We start from the raw sequence: 17,959 nt of genomic DNA, 5'->3' as shown, positions 1-17,959 counted from the left end.
GGTGTGTGCATAATGCATTAGGAAGTTAACAACACCTATTATATTAATCGTAAATATATATATATATATAATCATATCTAATTGGAAAATATAATATATAATATGATAAAATATTACAATAGATTACTTCTTTACTACATTTCCCCCCCCCCTATGTTAATTGAGAGATGTCTATATCTCTTCAATCATTCGTTTCGGGGCTTATGTGTTCGCCCTTGCCTTGGGGTCTCACACTCTCTCTGATCGCTGTCAGCGATCACCCTCTCCGTCGTATCTGATATCAAACGGTCCCTTAGCTGGTCAGCATCTTTTCGTATTACACGATCTGGGGTCTTGACTACATAGGAATATAATCCCTTTCTATCCTGAATCACCCCTTTTCTCAACCCTTAGTGGTTTCATTCCTTACCCACACATGCTGACCAACGTCAAATTCCCTAAAATTGGAATGTGTATCACGTTCTTGATTTTGTTTATCATTGGTTTTATCAATCTCCATTCCCACCTCTGGTCTAGCCCAGTCTAGATTAGTTCTTATTTGACGACCGAACATAATCTTCGCTGGTGACCTACCCGTCGAACTATATTCTCCCAGCCTATACGCTGCTACCGTTTGAGTCATCGTCTTTTGCGGGTCATTAATTGATTCTCGACTGGCATAATACCTCCCTTTTAAGGTTCGAATGGTTCGTTCCACCTGCTTATTTGTCTTCGGGTGGTACAGCGTTGAACGAATGTGGCAAATGTTGTTTTCTTCACAAAATCGCTTCTATTGAAAAAAATTGAGGTCCATTATCCGTTACAATGCTTTTAGGTACCCCAAAGGTAGCAAACCACTTCTTTAATCTCGTTATCATCTCCTTCGCCGATGTGTTTCTCATCAGGTCTACCTCAGCCTATTTTGAGTGTGAATTTACTCCCACTAGCCAATATAAAGAGTCAACCGGTCCCGCAAAATCTAGATGTATACACTCCCATGGCTCTTTGGTACAATTCCATGAGTATAGTGGTAACTCCATTACGTTCGGTCGATTTTTCTGACATCCAACACACAGCTTACCCTTCTATGTCCTCTTCGCATTTCGGCCACCAACAATACAACCGAAAAATAGATTTCATCGCGTTCATTCCCGGATGTCCCCGATGTAGTGTTTCCAACACTGAATTCCTAAGTTTCGTAGGGATTATCAATCTACCATTTCGTTCAACTATTCCCCTGTCTACTGTTAATTCCTCTCGTTGGGTGGGAAAGATTACTAGCTCCGGTTCTTCTTTCCGATTAAAACCTCTCCACCCTCGCTCAATATGTTGTGCCGCTCGCTTTAGTATTGGATCTTTAATTGAATTCTTGAGCAGGGTTCCCTCTGAGACCTGCATATCCTCTAAGTTTACGTTCCGAATCGCCAATGCATGCTTGGTATCCAGATTAGGTATGATATCGTGGAGCGGTAACCTAGATAAGGCGTCTGCTATAACATTCTCACAACCAGATCTATATTCCATGCTAAAGTCGTAAGCGGCCATTTTCCAGGCCCAACGTGTCAGACGATTGTTCGATATCTTTGGCAGATCCCTCTTTTCCCCGAACAACCGTTCCAAGGGTTTATGGTCTGTCCGAAGTATAAATTTTCGATCGTAAATAAAGTTGTGGAATTTTTCTATTCCAAATAACAATGCCCTCGCTTCTTTATCGATAGGCGCATAATGTTTCTCCGACTGTAACAACGTCCGATGGCGAATGATATGGGTTTTTCTCCGTTTTGTGAAACCTTATGAAGTAAAACAGCCCCCAGTCCTGTATCTGACGCGTCACACTCCATAATCAACGGTAATTTAGCATTATAAGGCGTTAAGGTTTCTTCTGCTGATAACAATGTCTTAACTTTATCGAAAGCCTCCTGCTCCACATTAGTTTAACACCATGGTACTTTTACACTAGTCAATCGATGTAACACAGCTGCTTCACTATGAAGATTGGGAATAAACCGTTCATGATAAGCCCAAGAAATGAACGTAACTGATGAACATTCTTGGGGTTAGGTACGGTCTGGATTGCTTTAACTTTCTATTCGCTTGGATGTACCCCATATTGGTCGATAACGATACCTAAAAACGAATAGATTTCCGTAGAAATTGGACTTTTTTAAATTTAGCTTTGAGGCCTGCTTCCTGCAGTCTATCGAGTACTATTTTTAAATTAGTCAGATGTTCGGCGTCATTTTTGCCGGAGATAATTACATCGTTCAAATACACTCCAGTCATCGGGCAATCTTTCACAACATTGTCCATGTAACGCTGGAAAATAGTTGGTGCGCACGAAAGCCCAAACGGCATCCTTCGGTATCGAAAATATCCTTTATGTGTTGAGAAGACCAAATATTCTTGGGACTCTGGCTCAACGGCCATTTGTAGATACGCGTCCTTTAAATCTATCACCGTAAAACGCCCCCCCCCCCGAATCTTAACCAATAAGTCATCCAGCGAATAACGTGATGATCATATAATAGATGTGGATTTAAACTCACCTAGAAATCTGCGCAAATACGAATCTCGCCATTGTTTTTCCTGACATTTACTGTTGGGGTTGCCCATGGCACCCTAGTTATAGAGGAATCGATGGGCTCCAAAATCTCCGCAGACACAAGGCAATCCAGTTCTAGTTCAACCGCTCTGCGTAACGGAAATGGCACTCGACGTGCTGGAAACGATTTTGGAAGAGCCGTATCTTTTAATTGGAGTCGCACCGCAAAATTACGTATCAACCCCGGTTTTCTGTCAAAGCAGCTTTAAACTGTTTAGCTAACAAATGCCCCATCGAGTCTTGCGTTAGTGACATCCACCCGTGTGAGCACCGATTGTATTCGAGCGGCATATCGGGGCATCGTTGGTTTGGTGGCAACTTGATGTTATTGTTTTTAAGTTCGTTTTGAGAACCTGTTGTATGCTTACCTGTCTCGGTAACTCGATCCCAAATGCTAAAATCCATGGCAACCCAAACAGAGGTAGGTCATTTGACTTTATTATAATAACTGATAAATTGCGAATTTCCTTCCCCACTTGCACACGAACCATGGCTTCACCCATAAAATCCAAAGGCTTATCTCCATAGGCTGCTAATGGGTTTGTGGAAGATGTTAGTGGTTTGCCAATTTTTTCCCAAATATTCAATCCTATAATAGAGGATTGTGTTCCTGTATCATAATCAAAAGTGACACTAAGTCCATTTATTTTGGCTGTTATCTTTGCTCTTTTATTTAATCCCCTTGTCCAGAGATTAATTGAATCACCTGAGTGAAAATGTGGTTTCACTGAGTTTAAATTACGATATACGGGCTTACTACGGCAACATGCTGTGAAATCTCCGGTTCTTCGGCATTTAAAACATGTTTTGTCTTTTGCTGGGCATAAATATCTTTCATGCCAGCCGGCACAATTCTTACATTTATTATCGTAAAACTTGTTATTAGGCTTCCTATAATTATTGTCTCTCTTAACACACTCTTGTGAATTAGGCATTTTATGTTTGCAATCTTGCGGTCTTACACTATTTACCAAGTCTTTCTTGATAGTTATTTCGTTTTGAGCATTTTCTGTTGCCGTGGCCATATCTAGCACGAACTGGAACGTCAGGGGTTTTTTGTTCACATCCAATGCTAAAGGATATTTAGTTCTAAGTTCAACTTCGAGACCTTGTAGATCTATACCCGCAACTAATTGATCTCTTAACCGGCCATCAACTTCTGATGGCGTAAAACAACACGCTTTCGCAGTTATTTTGATATTAGCGAACTCCCCAATTGGTTCATTCTCATTCCTAATTAACCTTATGAAGTCTAATCTACTACCGAAAATGGTTTTATTCTTCTCAAAAATATGTAGCGAGACACTCCTTATCTTATCAAATTTAGTCGTTAGAATGGTTTAAAATAAATATTGTTTGAGAATGTCAATGCCCTCAGCGCCAAAACTTATCATGAACAGGTCCTTATTTTCTTGATCGGTCGGTGTCCAGTTTGGAACCAACGTTGTATAGACCCATTAATTTGATATTTTTCTACTTATCAATTATAGTAGTATTTTTGGACTGAGGCATAATTTATAAAATTAATAACTTACTTGTTTTAATTAGAATATTAGAATCCACGTCGTCGCCACTTTAACGAAAGTAGAACCATTATTTATATTTATTTATTTCTATAACTCATTTAATAGGTATCAGTTTTCATTGACATTTTATTCAGTATAATTAAACATAAGGTGCATAATTACAAATGGCGATATATAATTACACGTTAAGAGATTGATGTGTACATAATACATTAGGAAGTTAAACAACACCTATTATATTAATCGTAAATATATATATATATAATCATATCTAACTGGCAAATATAATATATAATATGATAAAATATTACAATAGACTTCTTTACTATAAATACCTTCTTAGCAATAATGTAAAATGAAATAAAAAACATAATAAATATCTATATGCACATAATGAAAGGGAAAAAAAAATATAACCAAATTGTTTTTTGAAAAATGATGTGATAAAAAACTAATAATGATTCTTTAACATTAAAAGGTTTTTTTGAATAAAGTAAAATAAATGATAAAATAAGAAATTAATGATCCTTTAAAAATGGGATTGACTTTTGCTAATTTATATAGATTATTATGGCATGAATATAGTGTTGTTAAATGGTTGGGATTTTTCGACCAAGACCTCGAGTCGAAGTCGTAAAAATTGGCCCAACCATGAGCCAGGGTCGAAAAATCGACCATGACCCAGCCCCATCCATTGGGCCTGTTGAGTCGACCCGGGTTGGCTTACTGAGTCGGCCTGCTGGGTCGATATGCTGGGTCGACTTGCTGGGTCGGCCTGTTGGGTTGGCTTGTTTGGTTGACTTGCTGGGTCAACTTGTTGAATATATAGAAAATTAAATTAGTTTGTTTTAATCCGGGTTCATTGTTTTTGATATTAGAAAGATGTTCAAAAATCTTTGGTTCTAGTAATAAATAGGGGTAGGGGTGCCTTTGATCGTAAGACACTTCATCGTATTTTTCGTCCAACTCGTCCAATTCGTTCAAAATGGAGATTAATAGGTTTGAAATGGTAAAATTTAATTTTTTACCATAATCTTACGTTAAATGTTAATAATTCTTTTGGAATGGTAAAATTTAATATATATTATTCAAATATAGAATATTTAGCAGGTTTCAAATGGCAAAATATAATTTCTACAGCAAATTAAGAAGATTAATAGGTTTAAAATGGTAAAATTTAATATATATTATTATTCAAATATAGAATATTTAGCAGGTTACAAATGGTAACAATTTATCTTAGCTCTTACACAATATCAAAAGAACAACCTAGGATATAATTTCTACAGCAAATTAAGAAGATTAATAGGTTTAAAATGGTAAAATTTAATATATATTATTATTCAAATATAGAATATTTAGCAGGTTTCAAATGGCAAAAATTTATCTTTTTATCTTAGCTCTTACACAATATCAAAAGAACAACCTAGGATACAATTTTTACAGCAAATTAAGAAGCTTATTTTATTATTCAAATTTATAATGTATATGACATATGTTAATTATTTCAAATGTATAAATCGAATACAAAAATATAAACAACTAATATTTATTTAGCATGTATAAAACAAATATAAATTATTTACAATATAAAGTACAATAATAAAAATTATATATTATCAAATAAATTTGAATTATATATTAATTTAATATAAGCTGATGCTTTATCAGCAAATTCTAATTTATTAATGATACAATTATTGTATTGTACAGTCAATTTTTCCAAATTTCTCTCTTTTAATATATATTTAGTATTTGTTTTCTTAAGCGTCATCCCTAGATCAATTTGAACCTTCTTTAGCTTGAGGATGGTCCAATTGTATTAGCGTTATAGGAATAAATATTTGGGTGAGATGACTTCACCGACTTATTTAAGGCTGAATGCCATCCTTCAAGGTGATTGTTTGTGCGCGGGCCACCTATTGCATATCTACTCCAGATCTCCCTTGAGAACATTGAATTACGCCCTCTAAAGAAAAAAAATATATATTAATATATTTTTTATTTTACCTGTCCAGTTTTTATCCATATATAGAAACAAAAGATTTAGGTCTATATTATTTATTTGGGCCAAACTTTTACTTATATCTAGGACATCATCAATATCCTCAAGCTTGAGAAGAGGTAAAATGCACATCCTCCTTACAATTTTTCTGGCGATAGGATTTTCATGATATATTTTTTTTAGCAATAAGGAATTGACTTTTCTCCAAACACTTTGGGTAAAGTGGAAAAAACAGCCTAATTATAAAATTAAAAAAATATAAAGAATATTATTAATTAACCTTTGATTTGTATATTTATAAATACATCATACAAGGCCTTTATGGCTGCCTGTTCAAAATTTAATTGAACATATTTTGGACTAAGTATTAAGTTATAGTCCTCACATATCTTCTTTATCATTTGGAAGAGTTTTATATAAGTAGCTTTACTTTTATTTGGCAATAAAGCATATATGGTTACTAACATATGCTCTTTATAATAAATATGAAAAGTGTATAATTGTTTGTAAATTTTGGGGGAAATGAAAAAGGTGCCATCCATGTAGATGGTTTCAACCTCTGCAAGGATTCTAATAAATTCATGTGTTGAGAATATTAGGATCTCATTATTATCATTGGCTAAGAGGAATGGTTCCCCTTCAAATGTGATGTATTCTGTTGGTAATATTAGCTCACCTGTTGTAAGAGGGAAAGCTGGCCGTGACTGCTTGATCATTCGAATCATTGTTTTTTGGACTGATTCAAATGGTGGAATTGCATTAGGGAAGTCTGAGATATCTGGAGTGTTATGGAGCCTTTCTGTTAAAATTCGATTATATATTGTCTTTCTTGATTCTAATGGGTTTGCTTGCATTGCAGTTTTAAGACTGTTTCTTGTTTCAAGGCCCAAGAATTCATCCTTGTCCTCTTCATGTGTATGTTCCCTTTTAATATCAACTCTAGAATCTTGGATTCTTAATATTACATGTCCATTACATAAATTTTGACGGCATTTGTAATATATAGAATCCTTCCTACAATAATCTCTTATGTACAGAAATCCTTGATAGTAAAGGCAATAATTACCCTTTGAGGATTTAATGTATTGAATATCTATGATATATAAATAAAAATAATTAAATCATGAATTTATTACTTGAATTTTGGATGCTAGCATATTGTAATTCTAATAGCATTTGGGCATTATTTACATCTTCTGTACCTATTTAAAAAATAATTTAATAAAATAAGTTATAAAAAATTACTAGATATTGTAGGTTGTATATTAAATGCTGGTAATAGCTGAGATTGAGTTAATATAATGCCTAATAATAATTAATTGATTATAAAATTTATTAATTTGTGAAACTTGATCTGGCATTAGTAGGTTGCATGTTCTGTGTTACTAAGGGTTGACATGGAGTAAACATATTGCCTAAAAATAAACTGTTTATAAAAATAAAATAATTGATGAAACTAGTTATAGTTGTTTGGTAGTTTGCTACAGAGAGTTGAGATGGGGCACATATATTGCCTAAAATTAAATTGATTATAGAAATTTTAATTTGTGAAACTTGATATGGCATTAGCAGGTTCCATGTTCTGTGTTACTAAGGGTTGACATGGAGTAAACATATTGCCTAAAAATAAACTGTTTATAAAAATAAAATAATTGATGAAACTAGTTATAGTTGTTTGGTAGTTTGCTACAGAGAGTTGAGATGGGGCACATATATTGCCTAAAATTAAATTGATTATAGAAATTTTAATTTGTGAAACTTGATATGGCATTAACAGGTTGCATGTTCTGTGTTACTAAGGGTTGACATGGAGTAAACATATTGCCTAAAAATAAATTGATTTAGTGATTTATTTATAAAAATATTTACCAATATGTGATTTACACTGTTCTATGGTATGATCCTGCATCTCTGTGAACCTACCTGATTGTAAAATACCCCGTCCTAAGCAACTCCTTTGTCTACACCTGTAATACGATGTGGCATTTATTACTCTATGGATGGTATATTCTAAATCATTAAAACATAAAATATCACATCCTCTTTTGGATTTTTTATTAGTAATTTTGTTTTCTAAAATTAAAACTAAATTATTTATATATAATTAGATTGCTAACATTGAATTATAGTGGGATTAATTCTTCTCTCAAGAAGAAGTTTGATATTGTTTAACACCGTTTTAATTTCCATTATTATGATTAAAATTAAAAATATGTTTACACTTTTGTATTTCCCGCACTTTAATGGACCAATCACAGAATTGGACGAAACTTTACGATGAAGTGTCCATACGATCATAGGCACGGAAATCTAAATAGGCACTACCATTATATATTACTCCACGAGGAAAATATAAATGTGAAAATTTTTAAAAAATTTATCTTAAGCCTAGTTAAAATTTTTGATACTAGAAATATGTTCTTAAACCTTTGGGTCTTGTAATAAATTGGCACTGTTGTTATATTTTACTCCACGAGGAAAAAATTGCGAATTATTTTTAAGACGTTGTTTTAAACCTAGTTAAATGTTTATGATATTAAGAGGATGTTCTAAAACCTTTAAGTTTAGTAATAAATTTGCACTGCTATTATATTTTTCTCCACGAGGAAAATAATTGTCCATTGTTTTAAGACGTTGTTTTAAACCTAGTTAAATGTTTATGATATTAGGAAGATGTTCTAAAACCTTTGGGTCAAGTAATAAATTTGTACCATCATTATATTTCACTCCACAAGAAAAAAATAAATTGTGAAAATTTTGTAAAAATTTATCTTTAGACTAGTTAAAAGTTTTTGATATTAGAAAGATGTTCTTAAATCCCTGGGTCTTGTAGTAAATTGGTATTGCTGTTATATTTAACTCCACGAGGAAAAATTTATATTTTTTTAAGACCTTGTTTTAAACCTAGTTAAATGTTTATGATATTAGGAAGATGTTCTAAAACCTTTCGATCTAGTAATAAATTTTCTTTGCCATTATATTTTACTCCAGAAGGATAAATTCTGAAATTTTTTTAAAAATTTACTTAAGCCTAGTTAATAGTTTTGATACTAGAAGGATGTTCTTAAATCTTTGGATCTTGTAATAAATTGGCACTTCTTTTATATTTTAACCCATGAGGAAAATAAAATTGTGAATTTTTTTTAAGACGTTGTTATAAACCTAGTTAAATGTTTGCAATATTAGAAAGATTGTTTTAAACCTTTGTATTGGCACTTTCACTATATTCTACTCCACGAGGAACTAAATTATTAATTTTTTATGACACTAAAATAAGTGTTCAAAAATTTTTGTGTTTAGTAATAAATTCGCACTGTTATTATATTTTAGTCCATGCGGAAAAAAATTACGAAAATTTATTAAAAATTTGCTTTAAATTTTTAGTTAAAAGTTTTTGATAATAGAAAGAGGTTCTAAAACTTTTGGGTTTAATAATAAATTGGCATTGCCATTATATTTTACCAAACGATGAAAAAAATTTATGAAATCTTTTTAAATTTTGTTTTAAGCCTACTTAAGTATTTTATAGTAAATAGATGTTCAAAACTTCTGGGTCTGGTAATAAATTGGCACTAGCATTTTATTTTACTCCAAGAGGAAAAATATATCACAATAATTTTTTAAAATTATGTTTTAAGTAGTTAAAAGTTTTTGATATTGGCTCTAATAATAAATTGGCACTGCCATTGTATTTTACCCCAGGAGAAAAAATATATTATCACGAGAAAAAATAAATTATTTAATTTTTTAAAAATTTATTTTAAACCTAGTTAAATGTTTTTGTTTTTATAAAGATGTTCTAAAACATAGTTCACAAATAAATTTATAGTGCTAATATTTTTAACCCCCGTGTAAAATGTAAAAACAAAATTATATATTTATGTTTTGAGCAAGGTTCATATAGTAAATCCACACTGCTATTCCATTTCATTCCACGAGGAAGGTTAAAATATGAATATTTTTAAAAACTTTTTTATGAGACTAGTTAAAAGTTTTTGATACTATAAATTTTTTTTAAAACCTTTGATTTCATAGAGAGATTCCCATTGACATTATTTTTTATAATTCCTTGCGTTAGAATTTAGAAATATTAAAAAAATGTATATTTATGTTTTGAGCCCAATAGTAAGTTTGGGTGTAGTAATAAGTTGTCACTCTCATTCTTTAATCCACGAGATAATTAAAAATTTGAAAAATTTTAAGAACTTTGTTTTGTGCCTAATAAAAAGTTTTTGATTTAGAAAAAAGCTCTAAAACCCTAGTGTTTAGTGTAAATTAATTTAATATTATTTTTTTTAACTTGAATTTAGTTAAAATCTTGGTATTAGAAATGAGTGGTATACCATTCGAAACTTTTTAGGGGATTGGTAGTGGAATAAAAGACTGGGGAAGTTGACCAGTCATCCCATTTTAAAATTTAAGACACTTCGATATATAAATTTATACCCTAAAATAGATCTTAAATCGTCCATATAATACTAAAAATATTTAACTCTTACAAATTTTTAATATCAAATTTGGAAAATGTATGTGAGACAAATAATTTTAGCAAAATTTGAACTATCGTAATTTGTGATTTTTACAAAAATTTATGATGAATTTTACAAACATATATGATGTCAATAAAAGTTCGACAATAGTTTCCAAAAGAAAGATAAGTAAAAGTTCTTGATATCTTGTTTGGGGAGATTGTTATACCCCCTATTTTTTCTATTCTCCAGAATACTCCAAAATAAATGGTCTAAAAGCATTGGAGAAATGGGTAAAAATTTTTAGAAATAACGATAAATCCCCAAAAAGATGTACTGTACCTATTTTAATTTTACTTTAATTTGTCCTCTTTTTTTATGCCTCCCTATCATGTACCTTTCTGAATTCATTATAAACAACTTATTATCATAAAAATATGATCAATTTTTATTTTCTTATGTCATTTCTTAAAATGTATGAAGCCTTAAAATCGTACTTTCTTTCAATTAACAATCCACCAATTATCATAAATTTTTTTGAAATGATTTAAAAAACACATATCTGTGGTTTGTCCATTCCTTGATGTATATGTTTCAATAAAAAAATTAAATCAGTTATTGAAATATTAATTAATTCAAAATCATTAAAATATTTGTTAACCGAAAGAAAAATAAAATATTTTTCCATTAATAAAAGTAAAGGCAATATTTAAAACGAATATAATAAAAATGAATAAAAAATCCAAGTAGATGCTTTGAGAGATATGTTATAGACATTGCATGAAATGAGTTGATCTTATGATCTCTAGAAGAAATGGATGGAGATAAAATATCCAATCCGTGAATAATAAAAAAAATTTTCTAGTCAAAGTTGTTTAACCTCAGCCTTGTTTATAGATAAAAATAGCCAAAACTAATTAATAAAAAATTATACATCGGATAAGGATTTCTGCTAATCGCCCTCAGGGTTATATTATAAATATAAATAAAATAATTTTTAATAAATATAAAGAAAAATTGTGTAATGCCTATCGATAATTAGCCGAAATCCGTAGCCAATGCCTAATTAGCTCAGCTAATTTTTAGGCTAAGCCTAATAAGAATAGTTTTTGGACAATTATGCAACACAAGATCAGACCACAAACAACAAAACATTTATAAAATTTGAAAATAAAAATTTATATCATGGATTTTCCTTTAAAAATAATAAAAATAAAGATTACGTTAAATGACACACAATATATTGTCAACACATGCTCTTCGTTAGATTTTAAAAATGGGAAAATAATAAGGTCCTTAAGGTATGTAATTTACGATATTTTAAACTTTTTTCCCAAAATCTGCACACAACTGATTATAATAATCTCGATTATTTTTTATTAATATATTTTGCAATTGAAATGTGAAAGAAAGTTTAGTAAATTTAAAATAGGCTTAGGACAAATATGAGATACAATAAATTGTAATCAGTTTTTATTGATATCCTTAGTAAATTGTTGATGCAAATTCAACGAGAAATAATTTTCTTTATTTACGTTAAAATTCTAAATTAATGAGATTTAATAGTTTTAAAAATTTTATCATTCTTTTAATTTATTTATTTAAATTCTATTTGATTTTATACAATCAATCTTATTAAAGGTTTAATATGATTTGTATTATTTATATATTGTAGTGCTATATGTAATAATTTTAAATATGAAATCAAGGATTTTAATTGTGCAATTTAATGTTGTTAAACTGCTAAGCCGAGTCGATTTAGCTTGGACTCGAGCCTAGTTTGTAGTCGAAATAAAGACCCGACTCGAGTCGACTCTCGAGGCGATTTTATATACAAAATTACAAATGTTTAAAATTATATAAAAGAAATCATATAGTTTACAAACCTGCAGAGGTACGATTAGCATTAAAAAATAAATCATCCTCTTTTTAATTAATCTCTTACCCTTATCCCTATACTTTTTTAGACATCCTCTTTTTAAATCCCTTATTAAAATTGTTGCAAACGAAATTATAGCTTTGTATTTCCCTAATAAGCCTAAAATAAACTCAGGTAAAACATTAATGAAGTTTTGATCTCTTAAATATCATTTTAAGCCTATAAAAAATTTTTAAACCATCTCTCCCGCAACCTCTTCTCTCAAAAATATTTACAATTTATTAAAAGAATTTGAAATTTTTGAAATAACGACCATAATTTAAAATATTTAGGAAAAAGCATTTATATAAAAGATAAAACCAAAAATACTCATCGTCCACTCCCTGGTTCGGCTCAATTTTTTAAATTTATTTAAAAGTAAATTATAACTTTTTATATCTTCTTATCTTATCTATCACATTGGTCATAGATCTGCCCAAAGTAAGCGAATGTGAATCATAAGGAGGCCCACCTCCCTTTAATTTTGCTGATTTTTTTTTCTCAGGGATACCAACACTTGTAATACAGATTTTATCAAAATGAGTAGAATTACGCCCTATTCTATTTGTAGTTCTAGAGTGAGGTATAGTTATGAGTGTGAAGGAGAAAAAGGTAAGAAAATAAAAACTATATCTTCTAAATACAAAATAGCTATTAATTATTTAGTTAAAAAAATTTCATTTTAGATATTGTACATTTAATAAATATTATGTAATCAGTAAAATACATATGACTTAATAAATTATCCTTACGTTATATATTCTTAACTTCACTTTGTAATCGGAAAAAATTATATTTTGCTTCTCATAGTTTATTTCTAACATCAAATTTATATACCTTTATCATACTATTTGAGTCTATAAGGTAAGGTACCTAGTCATGATGAATATTAATCTTATACGGATGTATAAAATAACATTATTATAAAAAATAAAATTATATCGGTAAGATATAGTTAATTTAGAAAACATTAATTTAGAAATTAACAGTCAAGAGAGTAATAGATATCTTTTCTCAAAATATTTTCCTTTCAGAGTTATGGTTCATTTAAAAAAAACTAGATATCATTTATTTGAAAACTAACATTCAATAGAGTATTATAGAGTAGATATTTTCTTAAAAAATAAATTTTTATTTTCAAAAAAATAAAACTTTTTCTTACCATCTGGATGGAGCCCTAAAATTTGATTTTTTAGATTATTTTCTTTATTTGTTATAAAATATCTTTAAATAATCAAAAAGGGTGTAACAAAATGCCAGAAAAATATCTTAAATGAAAAAAAATATTTTGAAAAAAAATAATAAACAATATTTATTATTTTTGTCAGGTCTCCCTGTGCAATTGACATTTTTTTTAAATTATAAAATGATGTGATGTTTTATTTTGTTCCTCTGTTTACATTTTCTTTCGAATAACCCTGAATTCATAGCGATTTTCATTGATTTTGCAAAGCGATTGTTAAAGCAGGCACTGTTTACTGCGGATACGACCTTATATTAATTCAAAATGGTAGCCATCCTCAAATTATTATTTTTTTACAGAATGATGTTGAAGAGTAGAAGATTAAATAATCTTAATATTAATAAAAGAAAGGAAAGTGAATTTTACATCCTTTTTCCAAAACTTTTAAAAATGACTCAAAATTTTTTAACTATATGAGAATGACAAAAGTAATTTTATTCTATTTTATCTAAAATTTATTTTAATTTAGGAAACATTTTATTATATACTAAAATATATAAAACCTTTATTTTATACTAAATGTACAAATTTTATTAAACATCCTATAAGTGTAGAAGAAATGCTTATGATTTGTTTAAGGTAAAAATAAAGCAATTTATTATTTAAATATATTTTTTATTTAGATATTTACCAACAGGCTGTAGATATCCTGTTATGTTCTATCTCCCCACTTGTCCCGTATAACTTATTTCTTTTCTTTACGTTTTTTTCCTCTTGCTTCTTTTGTTTTCCCATCTTCTTTTTTTTGTTATGAAATTGATATTATACCTTATTTTTATATGGCATTTGAAACTGGTTCTAACCAGTTTCAAGAATGATTGTATCGCGATTAAATAACAACCTTTTTTTTTCTCTTTGTTTCAAAAATTATAAAGGTTGGAAAAATACCTTTTTTTTGGATTATTTTTTATTAAAGATTTTCTTTTTTTTGTGAAATTTAAATTACCTTTCTTTATGAATAATTATTGTGCGTAGTTTTATTTATTTTGTGAATTGTGACATTTAAACAATAAAGTAAATTACTAAAATTATCCTGGATGATGACTAAGATAAAAACCGGTCCCAACGTCAACCAACCTGAAAATCCGGGTCCCACGAATTCTGTCGATCCCACTCCCTATCCCACGGTAGAACCGCACGCGGTCGTAGCTCCAAACCCAGCACATCCTACTTTGGCCTATTCTTTCAAAATAGGCATATCTACAGTCCAGAAAATAATTAGGACAACATGCCAAGCTATATGGCAAACTTTGGTAGGCAAACATATGCCACCACCTACTCTCACTGACTTTGAGAGGATAGCAAAGGTATAATATAGTGTATATTATATTTATATATATTATTATTTAAAAGGAGTTTGAAGTGAAATGAAATTTACCAAATTGTGTGGGATGTATTGATGGAAAACACTGCAGAATTAGAAAGCCACCTCATTCTGGCAGTGGGTTCTACAATTATAAACACTTTTTCTCTGTGGTTTTACAAGGTTTGTGAATTTATTTTTTATTTATGCTAATTAAATATTTCCATATTAATTAAACATTGTAATGAAAACTTGATAATTACAAAAATATAATTTTTGAAAAAATATATTATTTATATATTGTAAAAATAAGGAATTGTGGATGCCAAAGGCAAATTTATAACAGTCGATGTAGGTAGTTTTGGCAGTGAATCTGATGGAGGTGTTTTTGCTAACTTTAAAATATACAAAATGATAGAAAATGGAGAGATACAATTACCTCCTTCTAAAAGATTGCCGAATTCCAGCCTCATTTTCCCACATTTTTTTGTCACTGATGATGCCTATCCAGTCCTATATTTTAAAGCCTTATAAAGGTATAGTAAAAGAATATTTAATTATATCATATTTATATAATATATTAAAGCAATTATTTGGGCATTATTAATGGCCATTATTTTAATTATTAGAAATTTAAAATTTTATTAGTTATATGTTAAAATTTGTTTCCCTTATTATTTTAAGGTATCCTTACCCCTCAACAAGAGGCCTTTAATTATCGGATATCTCGTGCTAGGATACAAGTCGAATGTGCTTTTGGCATCTTGAGAGCTAAATGTTTTTGACCGTCCTATGGATACAAAACTATCACTTACTGAATATATCATAAAAACATGCACATTACTACATAATATAATTATTGATAAGGAAAGATTTATTTCTTTTAATCCTAAAATAAAATCACCCCCTGAAAATTTATTTAAACCACAATCAATTAAATCAGCAACAAATATTGCAAAGTTTAATAGAAATTTATTATGCTTATATTTATATAAAAATCCCATATTATAGATATTTATTTTGTATTTTATATAAATATCTTGTTTTGTATTTTACATATATTATAATAAAAATAAACTCATAAATATATTTGTAGGAATATGTCACTAAAAAAGTTATATAGATGTTCTAAATTCATCTATTTAAAATATTTTTATAAAGCAAGTAAACATAAATTACCAATGTCATTAAACTTCTCTAAGATAAAGATCATTCATTATAAATAATATATATGTAGACATTATTAATTACCAAACTCAGTACAAAGCTTAATTAATGCAGGACTTTTGGGAATAATTATATCATTCAATGTATTTCACAAAATGTTTATTTCAAATAATATAAATACATACAAAATATATATTTCAAATAACAAAAATATATACAAAATAATTTTAATCAATAATCTTTTATAATATCAAGTATTCTAGTTATTTCTTTTTTTTCCTGTTTGGTACAATCATCTAATTTTTCTTTCAACATTAGACATATTCCATATTCAGTTGATTTATTTTTAAGCAATCCCAATGTTAATAATGATTTTTCTTTTTCAAATTTAATTAGGTCCCTATATTCATCTATTTAAAATTTATCAAAAAATTAAAAAATATAAATTACCCATATTATATTTTTTTTCTTAGGATATTTATAATATGAACTAGGTGATCCAACACAGGGTATAGATTCTTAAATATAAATAATATAAGTTTTTAGAGAATATTAATTAACAGAATCATTAAGATTTAGTGTTACAGAATCTTTATTAATAACTGTAACATCTGATGTATTGTCAGTATCAATGAAATCACCTAAATAATAAATATATTTTCAATTAAAATGCTATATTTTACAATCATCTCTCTCCCCTGTCATTTCATTAAAAATATCACGAACCTCTATAGAACTAGAGTCCTCTTTATCTAAAAAGGACTTTTGAGATCTAGGTGTTATGGTTTCTACCATGAATAGCATATCCTGATAGAAAGGCCGGTGATTTGATGGTCAGCCTCTGACCCACTTTTCAATTTAACTAACTTTTGTCTCTCTTTTATGAAACAATCTCTCAAATTTTTCCAGAGAGATTTGAGAGATGTTCCTAAAAAAATTTATAAATATAATATGTATGCATAATTATTACCAGTCGTCTTATACTCTTAATAATCCCCAAACTTTGTTCTTGTAAATATTATTTTTATATAAATGATGATGCTTATTATATAAGCACTCATATTCTTTAACTGAAAGAATAAATGAAGATTTATCTATTTTCTAAAAAAAAATTAAATTTAAATCATAATCATAATTTTAACTTGATTATTATTTGTTATTGTATCTTCGAAAAATGTTGCCATTGAATTCATTTTATTTTAAATTTAGTGCTAAATAAAATTTTGAGCTAAATTCACCAAAATCTGTATTTAACGAAGCACTACTTCAAAATCTCGCGATAAACACAAAATAATTTGTATTTTGAAAAAATTGCGGCCGAGTATCAAATCGCGCGATCGGTAACTATGAATGCGATATCATATTTACTGTATTTTGTATTTATCGCGTCTAAATCGCAATCGCAATTGCGCCACTATGAATTCAGGGTAAAGAAAATTTCCTTTGCAGCCCGATATATAAACCAACATAATTTTATTTTAAAATATAATATAATATTTTTATTACTTTTATTAAAATAAATTTTTTTTTTAATTTTAAAAAATTGAATACTTTTATAAATTATGGATCAGAACCACATCAGACAGTTTATCATTCTTGGATGATTCCACAAATTTCTTTGAATCTTCACTATTGAATAATCAATCTCAATTTGGTGTAGATCTTCAGGTAAATTTATATTTCTGTTAGCTATGCTATAAAATCATATAAATGATAATTTTTTAAAGATATTAGATGAAAGTTTGAT

General features: G+C 29.0%; 1 protein-coding gene and 1 long non-coding RNA gene across 2 annotated transcripts in view; one reads left to right on the top strand and one right to left on the bottom strand.

Annotated features, from left to right (window-relative positions):
* Nucleotides 1-17,959, top strand: part of LOC135931885 (uncharacterized) — a 91,551-nt gene that overhangs the window by 21,243 nt on the left and 52,349 nt on the right. The gene's annotated exons all lie outside the window — the stretch shown is intronic.
* On the bottom strand, nt 6,388-8,143 carry LOC135922360 (uncharacterized). Its single transcript, XM_065456742.1, has 9 exons — nt 7,982-8,143; nt 7,872-7,937; nt 7,775-7,831; nt 7,667-7,732; nt 7,570-7,626; nt 7,462-7,527; nt 7,358-7,417; nt 7,249-7,314; nt 6,388-7,205 (listed from the first exon to the last, which is right to left on the bottom strand). The coding sequence occupies exons 1-9, from the start codon at nt 8,019-8,021 to the stop codon at nt 6,388-6,390; spliced, it is 1,296 nt and encodes a 431-aa protein (XP_065312814.1). The 5' UTR covers nt 8,022-8,143.

Source organism: Gordionus sp. m RMFG-2023, chromosome 1, assembly GCF_954871325.1.
Source record: "Gordionus sp. m RMFG-2023 chromosome 1, tfGorSpeb1-WG-v2, whole genome shotgun sequence".
Lineage (NCBI taxonomy): Eukaryota > Metazoa > Nematomorpha > Gordioida > Chordodea > Parachordodidae > Gordionus > Gordionus sp. m RMFG-2023.
This window is presented reverse-complemented; position numbering and strand designations above follow the sequence as displayed.